Source organism: Opisthocomus hoazin, chromosome Z, assembly GCF_030867145.1.
Source record: "Opisthocomus hoazin isolate bOpiHoa1 chromosome Z, bOpiHoa1.hap1, whole genome shotgun sequence".
Classification (NCBI taxonomy): domain Eukaryota; kingdom Metazoa; phylum Chordata; class Aves; order Opisthocomiformes; family Opisthocomidae; genus Opisthocomus; species Opisthocomus hoazin.
In genome coordinates this window covers 33,561,011-33,576,128 of record NC_134454.1, presented here as the reverse complement: position 1 = coordinate 33,576,128, position 15,118 = coordinate 33,561,011, and the positions used below count along the sequence as shown (strand labels likewise).

The 15,118-nt window shown below is 47.4% G+C and overlaps 1 protein-coding gene across 4 annotated transcripts in view; it reads right to left on the bottom strand.

The window, feature by feature from the left end:
- The window catches only part of MUSK (muscle associated receptor tyrosine kinase), a 53,940-nt gene that overhangs the window by 17,467 nt on the left and 21,355 nt on the right, over positions 1 to 15,118 (bottom strand). For 2 of the 4 annotated variants that reach the window (XM_009944409.2, XM_075411170.1), the window contains exons 6-9: positions 9,757 to 9,881; positions 5,706 to 5,865; positions 4,176 to 4,182; positions 1,281 to 1,547 (exon numbers count right to left, since the gene is read on the bottom strand). In XM_009944409.2, coding sequence (XP_009942711.2) covers positions 1,281 to 1,547; positions 4,176 to 4,182; positions 5,706 to 5,865; positions 9,757 to 9,881 — 559 coding nt within the window. The remainder of the gene's footprint in view (positions 1 to 1,280; positions 1,548 to 4,175; positions 4,183 to 5,705; positions 5,866 to 9,756; positions 9,882 to 15,118) is intronic. The other 2 variants (XM_075411172.1, XM_075411171.1) reach the window with 1 other exon arrangement.

Here is a 15,118-nt window from a genome sequence, read left to right as displayed (position 1 = left end):
TGACTTTGTTTTAGAGATATTAAAGGAGGAGCAATCAAAAAGGTCCATATTGCAAAGACTAGATGCTGCTGATTGTCCTGAAAAGGCCCCTTTCCAATAAACACAAATCTGAATAATGTTTTAAGATGCGGTTTGAGGGTAAGAGCAAAAAGTAGTGCACTTAGGGATGTCAGCTGCTCAAACATGAAATGGGGAATGACTAGACAATATTCCTCCAAGGGCTGAAAATTGACATGAATCAGTTGTGGCCAACAGTTGCGTTAGTTAAAAAGAAAGCCTCACTTTGAGACACCTACATGGGGCTGTCCTCTGCAAGGGACACCAAGCAATCATTGTTCCATTATAGTTAACACTAACAGAACCTGGGCTGGAGGCTACATATATACTTAGCACTCAGGAAAAGATGAGGAGCAGAAGCTTCAGAGGCTGGAAAAGCAAGAGCTATGAGCAGAGCTTGGAAAAAACCGCTTTATTCTAGTCTGAGACACTGGGCAAGAAATAAAATCTTGCTGCAAAGAGGAAGGGAAGAAACTTGTCTCCATGGTCATGGTGGGAGGACAAGGACCAATGAGTGAAGGGTCGCCCAGGAGGTTCAAAGGGAGGGAGCAGTGTCTCTGTCACAGGGACGTGTTGTGCAAACACCTGTCAGCAGTGGATTAGCTGTAGTTGGACACGCTTTGGACTCATCAGGTTCCCTGCCAGCCCTGGTTCAATGCATGTTTCCCTGCTTAAGGAGGATACAAGAGCCAGATTGGAGGTGTGGTTTAGCAGGTACAATTACAGTAGCAGTGTCTCTAGTGTAGTCTTCTTTCGTTACACCTTTGTCTTGGTGGGAAGTGCTGAATGATTAGTGTATTGCCTTGGCCAGTTTTCTTGCACACCTTGTGACTATATTTAGTCAAAATTCCAAACAAGCAATTACTTTTGATAGTAAAAATGAGTACATACTAAGCCAGTAAGATTTAACTGATAGCAGTATGTTAATTATTTAAATCATTTATTTCACTCAGATGGATATTTCTTTTCAACACTGTCCACTAAAAGCCTAATATAACACAGACATCTGAGCCTGCAAGTCAGACCATACGCTAGCAAAGAGCACAGAAAGAGCTGGATCAGATCCTCTTTGTGTATACAGAGGAAAGAGCAAAGGGAAACCCATGCAAACCTAAAGGACCCATCTCACGCAGTACTACTGCAGGTCTGGACAGACCCTTACCACTCCCCTGCTGCCTACACATCCCCACAAAATGAAGGACGAGTATTTTTTTTTCATTTACCTGCACACTGGTTTTGGAGCTGGCCCAGCTCCCGAGGGATTGCACTCCTGGAAGATGTAGTTACACAGCAGAGACTCAGCGGCCGGTTGGCAGAATGAACTCACCATTTTCAGTTCAGTCCAGGCAGTGTGCACAAGCAGCTCTTGGGTCTCCTCTGGGTCAGCATATGAGGAGTTGAAGAAAACAAGAGCATTCTTCGCCAAGATAGCACTACACACCTCGCCTCTGTACGTGCTGCAGTAGCCTGCATCACCCTTGTACAGCTTGCTGTCGACGACAAGAGCATACGCATACAGTAAACTCACAGCCCTAAACACCAGCATAAGCAGGATGTCGAGGCTCTATGTCTGAATAAAGTGGCATCTGTAAGGCTGACAGAGGGCAGAGAAGGGGGTAGGTTCTTATAACCACTGAAGACAAGCTAATACCATCCAAAAATGAAAATTCTGCAAGGAACCCCAGTGTAAGCTCAGGGCCCTCCTGGAGAGTTTCAGGGCTGAGGCTCTGGCCAAGGCTTGCTAGCATTATATGTCAGCAAAAAGACTGCATAACTGTGACCTAGCATGGCCCCTCACCCTGCCTCCAGGGCCCAGAGGGAAAATGTTTTGTTTTCCTGCTTCCCTGCAGAACAGATCAGCTGTGCTGCTTGCTGCACCCCTGTGATAACTCAGGATTTTTTGCCCTCCTGACCAGCTACACATCAATTGTGGACAGACTCAATGAGCAGGAGCCAGGTGAGTCCTACCCAACACATGCCAGGAAATTCTCCGCAACATCAGACCAGCCAACTCCTGCCTGCCCCTCCGCAGCTCCTGTATCCCTCCTTACCCTATCTTTCTTGCAGACACATTTAGGTGGGAGACACAGGAAGGAGGAAGGCACAAGCCTTTTCAGTTTTCCTTCTGGTGCTTCCCTGCAAGGTCCATCCTCTGCTCTCTTCACCACGTCTCTCACTTTGCAAATTCCTACTGCAAAGGGTGGGGCCAGAGCTATGCCGGAGCAGTAAAAACTTTGCAAGGTTGGCCCCTTCACAGGCCATTTGTTTATTTTTCCCACGTTTTTCACATCTAGCAGGAGACAGCTGTCATCCCTCCCTGTCTTCTTCCCCATGGCCATCCAAAGAGAGCAGCAGGGCAAGGGCACACACAGGTCAGCCATGCTCCCACAGCTGCCCCACAGCAGCGAGGTCTGTGGGCAAGGATGTGCCCCTGCTCTGGCAGCCCATGGGATGCAGAGCCCTGGTGTGGGGGAGAACTAGGAAAACAGCCTCCCTTGTGCACGGGGGACAGCCAAAACGGCAAGGGAGGAGGTCTGGGTGCAGCTGTCCCCGTTGCTCATTCGGCCAGTTTAACTAGGGTCAGGGAGTTCAATTCACAACACACCAACCATTTGGAGCAGCCAGCAAAGGTATTTGTATCTTTGCCTTTTACCTTTTTTCCCTGCCCAAACAATCGCCCATTGTCAACCCTGGGGATTGTTGCTATTTTTCTTCAGAAAGCTGGAGGTACATAGGCCAGGGATTACACAGAATGCCCAGATTTCAGCTTTTCCAGATGCTGCTCTCTGCAGGTGACACTCTCCGGCCCTGGTTTAGCTGGACTACTTTGGGCTCAATCTCAATTTTTTTATTATTATCTCCTGTATGTCACTTTGGCTAAAAAATACAGGAAGGCACAGTTTCCTTGAGGTAGTACCAAAACAGCGGTGATACTGTGGCACCCTGCATCACGCCAGGTTCCACAGACACCCGTCCATGTGACACAGGCACCCCCCGGCATCCTGTACCGGTCCCACAGCCCGTGACATCTCCCCGGCACAGAGCAGGTTTCCCCATGGCACCGCACTGCTCCCAGCACCCTGCTAGAACCACCTTTTGCATGGCAGTGGTCACATTATTCACATTTTCCCGATGATGCCCATTGTGCTTGATCTGAAAGGTGCATCATTCCTCTGCTCCAAGAGGCAAAAGAGCACTAATGTTGTGTTTCCTTGCTTTTTTAAAACCTGCAGGGAGACACAGAGCAGGCTGCAACAGAGAAGCAACAGCAATGTGTTTTTCACAACGCCTTGTCACAGGAAAGGAATTTTGTTCAGCAAATGTCGAGGAAAACTGCAGGACAAAAGGGGTGAGCATTTGATCGCTCTTCCCATGCCTGTCACACCTACACAGGTGTAGGCCCCCACATGAGGGAGGCAAGGGCCTTTGCAGGGAGCCTGTGTCAGCAGAGTGGCAAAGCCATTTGCTCAGACTTTCTCAGGCTCTTCTCTTTTCTCTGAGGGCCCTAATCTCCCAGCCCCGCCCTCAGGCTAATCCTCTCATCTTCCTTTCAGGCTGATCTACCAGAGCAGCATGTAGAAATAGCTAGGACTCAAATTTTCAGCCAAATTGTTCAGTAGTCCAAAAAATACTCATCAAAAGTGCATGTCTGATCACATAGAAGTATCTTTACCCATCCATAACTCTGCTTGGAACAAATATCTAAACCTCTCTTGCCCTAATCTGGTGATCACTTAATCGAGGTACTGCCTGTGTACAGACAGGAGTTAAGCTCTTGCCTGTAAATTTATAAGGCTAGTGAAGCTGCAGATGCACAACTGTGAACAGAATTTACTCCAGAATATTCTGCCCGCTACCATATTTTATACACCCTTACTGACATGTGATCCACTGTTCACTTGGTACAGAAGCATCCTTATCTACCTGGTCCCAGTATCCAATTATGCCTGTATAAAGAAGCTCAGTGTTCCCTTCAAGTGAACTCCATTTGCACACTTGGCATCCAGAAACCCATTCCTTTCATTTAAGCAAAATCATTCGAATCCTTTTGGTTCATCATTTACCTCCTCTCTGGCCCAGAGAAAACCCCCCAGGCAGGCACAGAAAGTCATTCTTACCTCCACTCTGCCAGGAGGCACCGGATCCAAGAATTATGGTGAGCCAGAAGAAAAAAGAAATGGAAAAGACATCAGTGACACTTCATTGCCCCCTCTGAGATGTGACAGTTAAGATTTCCATGGTAGGAAATCTGTCTGAGACCTGTAAGTTGTCTGAAAAGGACGCAGCTAAATTCTGTCCTTATTTTGCACCTGCTTGTGGGGAAGAAGAGTTGGGCAACACTGGACTCCGTATGGGGAGAGGGAATGAGGAGAAGGAAGTGGACTGTTGACTGCAGTTCTTGCTGAGGTGGACTGTTGCACCCTAAATCCACACTTTTACATTTTTCCTTTGGGTCCTACTTAACTGGCAGACAGTGTCCTCTGTTTAAGCCAACCATGCACTCATTACCACAGGCATCAGCTGTAACAGGCAGAAGAAACCAGGGCTGGATGACCAGTGTAGGCACACGACCATGCACCCTGCTTGCAGTGCCACGGGGAGATGGGCTGCGCCGACACAGGGAGAAGGCACTGAGCATCGGCCAAGGACTGGGACACATCTGCCGTGGGACCCTTGGGAGGTGGGATGAGGCCAAGGCAGGCTCCTGCTCACATCTGGGCAGGTGCTCCCCTCTTACTGAGCACGGGCAGCCTGGAGGCGGGCAGTGCAGCTTCTCCCACCATCCTAAAGCACCTGCCCTCCCTACTGCATTTGCACATCTGCTTCATGGGGCAGAGCCTTGCCTGGGCTAAAAGCAGAGGTGGCAATGTGAAATACGGTATCAAGTGCTGAGTCTCTTATGGGGCAGAGCTAGCTGCTGTGTTTCAATGCCCAGTGTAAGAATGGGCATGTTTATTTTCTCAGCAGAGCAGAAGGTGAGGCACAGGTAGAGGGGCAGATGCATGCCTGATTAACAGCAGGACCACGGCTACCATCCTGTGCCTGGAGTCCCAGGTGATGCCTCCTTCCTCTAACTAAACCTTCCCAAGAGGCAAGGTGCAAGTTGCCACCTTTCTTTTGGTGTGACAAATGCTGTCAGCTAGCTCAGACCATTGGTATTTCTCCTCTTTGGATCATCATTTTCCGATCTGGGAGATGTCCCTGGGAGCAGAGGTTACCCCAGGCATGGCGGGGTAGTGCTCTGACAGGAACATCCTTGCTTTCTGGATGCAACCCCCTGAGAAGCCAAAGTGCTCATGAAAGCTATTTTCACCTTGCTGTTAGGTGATACCAACGCTGGGTCCTGGCCATGACTTCCTCTGCATGGATGAACTTACCAAATGCTCTTCTGGGACACAAAGTACAAGACATCATCAAACATTCAGGAAATGACAGCTGCGCCAGTCTCCAAAGTGTAGGAACAAATGAGGAAATAGCCTGGCGGGGGATGCACTTGAACTCAAATTTAGCCCCCTGTACACTATCAGCTCTTCAAGATCTTCTTCCTCCTCCAGAGTACTTCACATCCCTTCCCTCTCCCTCAGCAGGGAAGCTAGGACTGCAGTTGCAAGGGTAAAAAATTAGTGACCCCTTCTTTCCCAGCATACCTGAAACACTGATGGTTGCTGCGGATTTTGCAGCTCCGAAAGTTTTGCTGTGTTTGTTTGTGGCAAGGCAAGTGAACAGGCCAGGTCGCGTGACATACACCTGCAGTCTGGAGTCAACCACTCTGTCCTTGACGCTTTCCACTATAGACCCTGCGGAAACCTAAGAAAGTGAAAAGCCCAGTGCAGTTGTGTTTCCAACAAAGGCAAACAAACAAACCAAGGAAAAATTAAAGAGATCTAGCCCCAGACATTTGAATTGGTAGAGAAAGATGCAGCAAGCAGACAGAGGTGGCAGAGAGCTAAAGCTGCCGGTGGTATTTTGGTGCTATTGTAGCAGCTGACTTCACGCACAAAAGCAAATGTTAAAGACCTCTCCTATTTCACACTTCAGCAATATTTTTGCAGTGAATTTTCATTGCCAGAAGGCTGTAGTCTCTATTTTGCTCATGTAATTGAGCTGGCTAATTACTTCAGAACCTCTTCTAGTAGATTGATTGCCTATTCATGACTTTATAAGGAAGGGCATGAGGTGGCTTTGTAGACCCTGGCTCTATAGAAGGAGAAAAGAAAATAGTTTGGAAGATGTTGATTCTGGATTAATATAACCACTGCTACACTTCTAAAGCAGTCATGAGCAAAGCAAGAGCTCTGGCTCCAACCCTTTTGCAGATATTCGATAGATTTTCTTATCTCACACCTGGAAATATGAAGGGGCTGCAGCTGTGGTGATTTTGGCCAACTCTTTTCTCAGGTCAGAAATTCTCAGGTAAATGAGCTTGGAGCCTGCAAATTTTGGCCAGCTGGTCTTGATTTTGCTCAGAAGCCTTTCCTGCTCATATGGTATTCATTAAAGTAGGAGGACATTATGCACCAAGACTTTACCTTCTAAAGGCAATAGGCAGGAGCAGCATTGCCTATTCTACCCTTCATACTGACAGCAAGCATCCAGTGTAACTCAAGAGAGATGGGGTTGCCCATGGATCCTGTTGGTGTGACCGGGCCCTAAGGACAGTGAGAGTTCTCTCCCTGGATCCATCCCAGCAAAGCACTCCAGCTACACATCTATCTGAGAGGTTAGAGAGAATCAGTCTGACCTCCCTGGAAGTTAGTAGAAACGTGGAATCTGTGTCTGTTCCCAAAGGTATTAACAGTGATAACTGAAAATGTAAGAAGGGATGTGTCAGTGTTTTATCATGTCTTCAGTAAGCAGACTGGTTTCTCTACGAAAAGAAAACACAGAAAATAATGTATTTGTTTTGTCTCACTTGAGCTCAACTTGGAGTTGTGGTGAGGGAATTTGCCTGCGAAGAAATCACTAAATAACCAGACCAACACAGTTATTGCATCAGGGATGGGTGGTATGCCGGTCACTATGCAAATGCCAGGACCAGGGATCTTTTTTGGCCTTATGCTGTGAAGATGGATGGGAACTCAGGATGGGAACTCATGATGGATCAGGTGGATGGGAGTTCAGGAGATATTTTTTCACAAGCGTGTGTTTTGTTACAGTGCTGGTCAGATATATCTTCAGAACATTTTTCTCCCCAGAAACCACTCAGCTCTAAGACCCTGCTGGGACTTTCCTGGTGGAAAGGAGGAATTTCTTTACAGGCTGCCCCTGCCTCCCAGTGTCCACCCGGGAGACGTGGCCGCTCACTGAGCTGCTTGCGCTGATCCAGTCCTCTCTCCCTCCTTGCCCCTCAGGCCTCAGGCATTTCCTTCCCTCCCCTCTCAGCAGCACTGTACTGTGCCTGGTGAGCACAGAGAGACAGGATTCTCCTCCTGGCCCAGGCCATGGGAGAAAAACATGCTTAGGTGGCTTAAGCAGTACGACCAGCACACATAGTCACATGCACTGTGGAAAATTGCAGGTGGAAGTGTCAGGTGGCTACACCTAGGACTTCCACACCAGCCAGGTGTTGTTTTCTCTGCCATTCCCTTGTGCTGATTGATTCCCTTCCCTTTTCAAATACATTCCCTGAGGTTTTGTTTCCAGTAGGTCTTTTTTTTAGCATTTAAAATGCCACCTCAGCCACCACCAAAGAAAAGACCTCTTCACATCTTCACACCTGGCTCAGTTGGTCTTTGCAGTGCGGAAAACTACAGTTTAACGTCTATGATGCTCTGTGGTGCATAGCAGGAGGAAAAGGAATTGTGTTTCTGTTTAGGTAGGCAAGGCAGCTGCTGCACGGAGCTTCCATCTTCCTCTTCAAAGGCAGCTCAGTAACCTCAGCAGATTTCCACTCTGTAAACCTCAGGACAGTCACAGGTTGGCATTCAGAGGCTGTAATGCCGTAGGCTTGTTGCTTCTTCAAATGACTCACAGTTGCTTCCTCATGAGCCAGCCCTCAAACACAACAGCTCAAGTCCACCCGCTTCCTGACCTGACATTCCCAGAGACAGGCTCTCGTCAAGGTCACCTTGCCATATTTAAAATGAGGCAGTCTGCAGCACCGCATTCCTGGGACTGGGCTTTGCCTTGCAGACAGCAACGGGGCAGAGCAGATCTGGCCAGCCATGCAATGGCCGCAGGCAGGATGAGCACCATCTCACGCACAGCTCTCCGCTGGACCGAAGCACTGGCAGGAACTTGGCAGAGCATGGGTCTGTGCTTTGGAAATAATCTGCCCTTGCCATGGACTGCAGACCCACCAAAAGGTTTCTTCTCCAATCTTTAATGAACACCAGCAGTGGTCTCAAAATAATTGTCGCCAGAAACTACCAAAGACTCTCGGGGCTCTGCAGAGGCTGATCTGCTTGCTTTACTGTTCTTCCCTGACCTTGAGGGAATACAGAAAATTAGCCCTAATCAGACTGGAGGAGACAATAAGGTTTAGAGAAGATAAGGAAGGCAGGACATCTTGCAGAGTAGCCCAGGCTTCTAAGTAACATTATTTTAACACATGGAAAGGGTGGATACAGGCCAGGATGGGGATAGCCTCCTGAAGTAAGGAACCTGAGCGAGAGGATTTGTTGGTCCTTTTGGACAAGCAAGTCCACAGGAATGGCCATGGCCAGCCGGCAGCCAGAAGGACTTGGGGTTGACAGGGGGTCAATGAGAAAGGGAGGAGACAAATTGGCAGCCTGCATGCAGTGGCAGCTCCACCTGCCTCCACAGCATCATGCCCTGGGGCCCACCTCCTTAAAAAAGCTGTTGAAAAACCACAGAGAGTATAAAACCTGTCCACCATGACTGTGTGAAGACTGCAGAGGAGAGACACAGAGCTGCTATGACTCTAGTGCACTGCTCACGCCCGGGGAGGCAATATCAGGTGTCAAGCGGCTCTTCAGTTCAGCCGAAGGGAAGGCATTGAAGTACTCTACACACAGCCATGAAAGCCAGACGAATTCAAAGCAGGCACCTATTTTAAATGGTCAGGATAATTAGACCATGGAACTATTTCCTGTGAGAAGCACTGGATTTCTGTCTCTCAGTGCCTGCGGTTAGAAAGGGTATGCCTTTCTTGAGGACGTGCTTCTAGCCAGGAATAAATTGGTGACATACTTCAGTGTGTCACCTAGGTCAGTCTAAAAAATTTCAGATCTATTTATCTGCAAATATGCTGCATATATATGCTGTCCCACAAGTATTTTGCCTCAAGACAGTTTGCTCTACCTAACTACCTTAGTGTGTGTTGTTTTGTCAAATGAGCAACTTTGCCAAATAAGCGATTTTGCCATGTTATTTGGTATCACGTTTGAAGAAAGGACAGGAAAGGTGGATGCAGGAATATTTAAACCTATGATGAAATCCTAGAAACCTTGGGTCAGGGTAAAGTTGTAAATATCTAAAGCGTCCTCATCTTGGGCTTTCCAGACCCTAACAAAATAACCTATGCAACACTCTTGAGAAGGCGGAGAATGTTTTGCGAAGGAGAAACTGCAGCAGGGAGGCAAGGTGGGCTCAACTTGATTGCACAGCAAGGTGCTAAGTAAGGCAGCAATAGAAACCACGGGCACTGGCTCCCAGCCCCACATTTTAATCCCTGGGCTGTGCTTCCGGATGTTAGCAGCCCTCCAGGGCCGAAAGCATGAAAAAAGAGGAACTTACAGCTTTCCCATTTTCCAGCCAGGTGACAGTGGGGACTGGAAGGCCGGTCGCTGCACACCGCAACGTCACCACAGACCCAAAGGTGATATTCTGGGATTCAGGAGCCTTCAGGATTCTGGCAAAAACTGCAGGAGAAGACACAGGTGCCAGCTGAACAGCAACGTAAAGCTGAGGCTGTGCCGACACTGGGATGCTTCCTCCCCGACAGGTCTTGAAACAAGCAATGGCCCCACGAACAGAAGCAGAGCATAGCACAGGCTTCCCATCTGTGACAGTCTTGGGAGAGGGATGAGGAGGGGAAAGAAAGTGATCGGTGTGGTTATACTCTGAACGTTACAGACCAAAATTTTATGTCTGGAAATTTCTACATCATTGGAGTCTGACGTCTCAGAGGAGGTAACATGCAAATAAACAAGGGCAACATCATTAGTAGCATGCAGATTGGACGACTTACAGCAAATACACAGAAAGTTACCATGCTGCCCTGCCAATGTTGACCTCATGTGAAACTTGTTCAAAACCATCAAGGGAGACTACCAGCATGGTCACATACCATGAAGGTTAAGTGTCAGATAAGCTTCTCAGTGTGGTCGCAGTAATTAAGACTCACCATGGAGAGCTGAAAACCCCAGCATTTTCCATGCCACAACAGCCTGCCCTAAGGGGAGAGAGTCTAACATCAAGTTATGGGGGAATGGCTGGCAAAGACATTGGGAAGAGGAAATTGCAGGGGGAAAGCAGTTATTTTAAGTGATTTTTCATCTGTACTGCTCTTGCTTCTTTTGTGCAATATGGTTACTGGGCAGTTTGAAGATAAGCAAGATAAGCGCCTTCCTGCCCCAAGAATTTTTTGTTTTGGTGAAAAGGAGAACTGAAGTACTTCTGCATAAAATCTATTTCAATACAGAAATATAACTCTGACGGCCTTTACAAGCTGTATTTCAGTTGCTATACTTGGACCACATAGAGGAAAGTAGAGAAGAGAGATATTTCCCATGCGGAACATCTGAGTTTTGACCCAGAATTTTTCATGGAGATGCCTGAAAGTCTGTGCAGAAGCAGGCTGAAGAGTTCTGTGTCATTTCTTACTCCTTTTTCTCATGCTTAGTGAGTAATGCTCGCTCTCTGTCTTATGGGCTACACAGCAGTAACTAAAAGTCTCCATCAGAAATTTTGGTAAGCAAAGTTTGTCTTGGAATTCTCAGACAAGCCTGATATCTTGTTTGGCACTTTTGCTATCTGTATGTTTCCGCTTACCAACATATCTGATCATGTCTCAGTCTTCTGTGTCTCTGTTTGCCCAAAGCACCTCTTGACACTGGCCACTTGTTGCTCCCAGGTGGAGACTTCCAATGCAAGTAAGAGACTAATGAGTGTCCCTTCAGAAACTGAACATCTGTCCTCGCCATTTGGGATGGGCAGGCTTGGTCTGCAAAATTTCAGTTGGAATATAAAAAATATATGCTTTCCACATAGTCCTTCCATGCAGTCTTGGCCTGGGAGGGGGCTAAGACTTGTGTTTGCAAAGAGCCTAAAATTGGCATTTGCTCCTGCATAGCCAGCACCAGGAGTACATTTTAGCATAGAAACTTTGTTGTCTTAGGAGCACAGCCATTCAACAGGCTCCTGGGCAGGGGATTTTAGGAAGATTAAGTTTAACGTCAGTAGAGTTAAAAGGGTAGGAGCATATGTATTATTTTCAGCTTCTTAATTCCTCTGCAGTCCCCAAGCCGTCCCTCACTGTCAACGCTTGGTGTCACTTGCTTAAGGTCAAAGCATAGCAGCGTCAGGGCTGCCGCATCCCCTGTGTCCCTCAGCGAGGCAGCAGGTACAAAGCTCCACCACTACGGAGGAAAGATGCAGTTGCTGGCCAGGGACTTTCCTGAGGAATGAAAAACAAAATGAAACCTTTGCCCGAAGTTTCACTTCAGGACATTGACACCAGATGGTTACAAATTCAGCACCAAATGCCCCAGGCCAAGCTCATAATTACTTTTATACATCATTTGGAGAAACACTAAACGTTTGGGCCTGTCCCCTGGCAGCAGTTATGTGCACATGGCTCTTGCTGAAGCCAGCACACTAGCTCCCAGAGCCAGAATACGGCCCTTAGTGCTTTTCTCATGCTGTTGTTTGTTTCTCAGTGTGCTGCTGGGACCCTGTGCACCTGACAACTCTGCTGCTCAGATCCTGCCCGGCTTAATTAATACTGAAGTGACAAATTAACAGCACTCTGTTAGCTGGTGCCAGACATAGGCACGTATGCCCTCTTCTGTACCGGCTGCTCTCCCAAAATCTGCAAGGACCTGTCAACCAGGAGAAAAAAGGGCACGCTTCAAAAATGATGGCAGTCACACAGGCAGGGAGCAAAGCCACAGAGAGCATGGCAGCTGCTCCAGCTGAAGCCTGGGGGTGTCGGGGTGGGGGGGGGGGGGTAGAAAGCTGTGTCCCACTCCTCGGGTACCCCCGTCAGCACTGATTACAGCACTTTCTTTAGTAGCCCAACACACTGCTGGCGCAAACACTCGTCCACCAGCATAGGGAACGCAAAGGGTCAGGCTGTTCAAGCCTAAAACACCAAATACAGCGGTAGAAAATCCAGCCACAGCTGCTAAGCATTCACATCTTTCTTGTGGAAAGTATTGCAGCTGTAGTATCTAGCACAGGGAGGGATGACTAAATAAAAATGGGCCTATAAGGAAAAAAGCTGATTTCCAAAGTGTGGAAGCAGGGCAGACCCTGCTACCCCATCGCCACTGTGTGCATTTCCAGGACTTTCAAAACAGAAGTTACAGTTTTAATACTTTAACATTTCAAGTACTTACATTTGCATGCTTTTTATAAGTATTTTACTTAAAGTTTAGCTATTTAACTTAAGTACTTACCTCTACATACTGTGAATGGAAAAACCTGGGCAGTTTTACATTATCTTAAGTGAGAAATTCCCTGGACTCCCCAGGTCCTGAGAGGCTTTGGAGTGCCACTAACTGGCACACCCAGGGACATATTTTCCAAAGGGGTCTTCATTGCTTTGGGAACAGCATAAAAACATAGCGTCAGATGTTTCTCAGCCCTATCATCTAAGGGTGGATGATTGACACACTGCTGTTGCTTGCAGACTCAGGTGCTATGGAAAGGCAGGGACGGGTTGTGTGAGAGCAGCGAGTGTCACTGTCCACCAGTGCAAAGCAGGGTAAGACCACCAGGATGAGCCTGAGCTCCATTTTGGCAACCACATCAGCAATGCAATCTATCCTGTAACTAAATGGAGGAACCCAGCCCCCAAAAGGATGACCTTTTTCTCCCCACCACATTACACAAAGCAAGAAAAGAGGCAAAAGCGAGGAAGAAATGGTATCCCTGATGGTGCCAATCTAAGCAACTGGTGGGGAGAGCCAGGTGAAAGGCAGGAGGAGGAAGGAACAGGATATGGCAATAAATGTTCATAAAATTCACATTATTTGGTGGGCTCAGGACATGATTTTGTTTTCATTTTGTGTCAGAGTGAAAATTCCCAACAATCAGGCGATTTTTAACACTTGCATTACTTGCCCTCCTTTTTCAGATCCTCCCAAATGTGGATTTCGACTGGTCCTTTGCCTATTTAGTTGTATCACCACAAGGTTAAGAACATTCACATCAAGATCCCCCAGGCCTTCAGCACGGGATTTACCCAAAGGCATGCCAAAAAGCAGCTAGGGAAGGCTGAAGAGGGCATTATTTATGTATTTTTTTAAGTGGAAAATAAAACACAGGAGCTGGAAATGAAATCCGGCCAGCTAAAAGCCAAGCCAGCACATTAAATTTCACTCCAAAGCCCCCTAATAAATGTCCTTTCTTTTACAGCCCTGCTAAATGATGTGCTGTGCACTGCAGGGCTTGCTAGGAGGTATCTGCACTGTGGCCAGCTGCTCTCATTTCTGAGAATTAGGTAACATCTTCCAGTCCAAACAGTAAGGCTTTAATTCAGTCACGAATTTTTTATACTATAAAAAGATTAAAGCAGGTTCCCCTCCATCCCTCGGTTTGAATGGCTAACTCTTTCCAGGTGACTTCATTTTCCCATCGCCTTTGACCGCGCTGTGTTTAATTTCCAGGGTTTGGTGCCTGATCCTGCAGTCCTGGCAGATGCCTGCCCCCTGATTTGGTAAGGCCTTTTTTTTTCTAAAAGTAGGATGGATTGTGCCACTTGCCTCCAGGCCGCAGCCTGGGTGGCCTGGGGCCATGCTACTGCTCTTAGGAAAGGACAAAGTAATGCCCAGAGCCCATAGGAAGCCCTTGTGCACACAGCCCTGCTGCAGGAGAATGTCCTTTTTAGCCAGGGTTTCGTAAGCCCTAATGCTGTCTTGGAAGCACCAGGCCTGCTCAAGAACCGCTTTTGGGGTGTGGGGTATTTTTTTCTCCAGGGCCTCCACTGGCTTTGGTGAACCTCAACTTTCAGAGAACACAAGCAATGTTTGCCAGTGTAAGTGAATTAACCCAGCATGTCAACATCCGCCCATAGCCACACCCAAGAGATTGTTGCTAGTCCTAGCACACTGTAAAGCATACCTAATAGACCAAACCGAGAGAAGACCACCAAGAGCTAAACCTGTGTTAGCAACCACCTGGCGACAGTTGGGTGCATGTTCCCTTCCCACCACAGTCTGAGCCTGGTCTAATCCATAAGCCAGACTCCGTATGTCCATACTGCCAGGTCTGATATCTCAACCTGTTCCACTTTCCAGGGTTGTTTTCCTTTTATCATGAAAAACGGCCTTTTGGGTGATTACAGCCAGGTCTTATGTTGAAAATTTTTTCTAGCTAAGTTGCAAAACCTGTATAGGCAACTCCTATGTGCAAAGGGCATTTTCCTCTGGTACAGCTGGTGCCATATTGAGAACAAATGTTTCTGTGTTGCTGGGGGAATTGGTAAGCTATACACCACCTCGGAAACTCTCCTGCTATAAATACCCTGGCAAAGCCTTTGTGCTGTGTACTATTCACGTGTAATCATTTAGGATCTAAACTCCAAGCATTTTTTTGTTGGTGTTCACTGATGTAGCTTTTTCGTATGTGCAGCGTGGCAGATTCAAATGACTCCTTCTATACAGAGGAGTTCTCTGAGCTTGGACTTTGCTTACTAATCCATAAAAAATCATTTATGCTTGCCACCTATACACTCTGAAGAACCATAAACTTGTGCCAATGTGTTCACAGTCTTTTGCCAGTGAGAAGTCCAGTTGTCTAAATTCCCATTCAGATTCATTCATCTCACATCCTTTCACTCTTCCTGACCAGTTTAAACCAGACAGTCAAGGAGAGTTAACAAGCAGAGGAGCTACCATTTCCTTCCCACTGGTGAGAGACAAGGGGAAGTCTG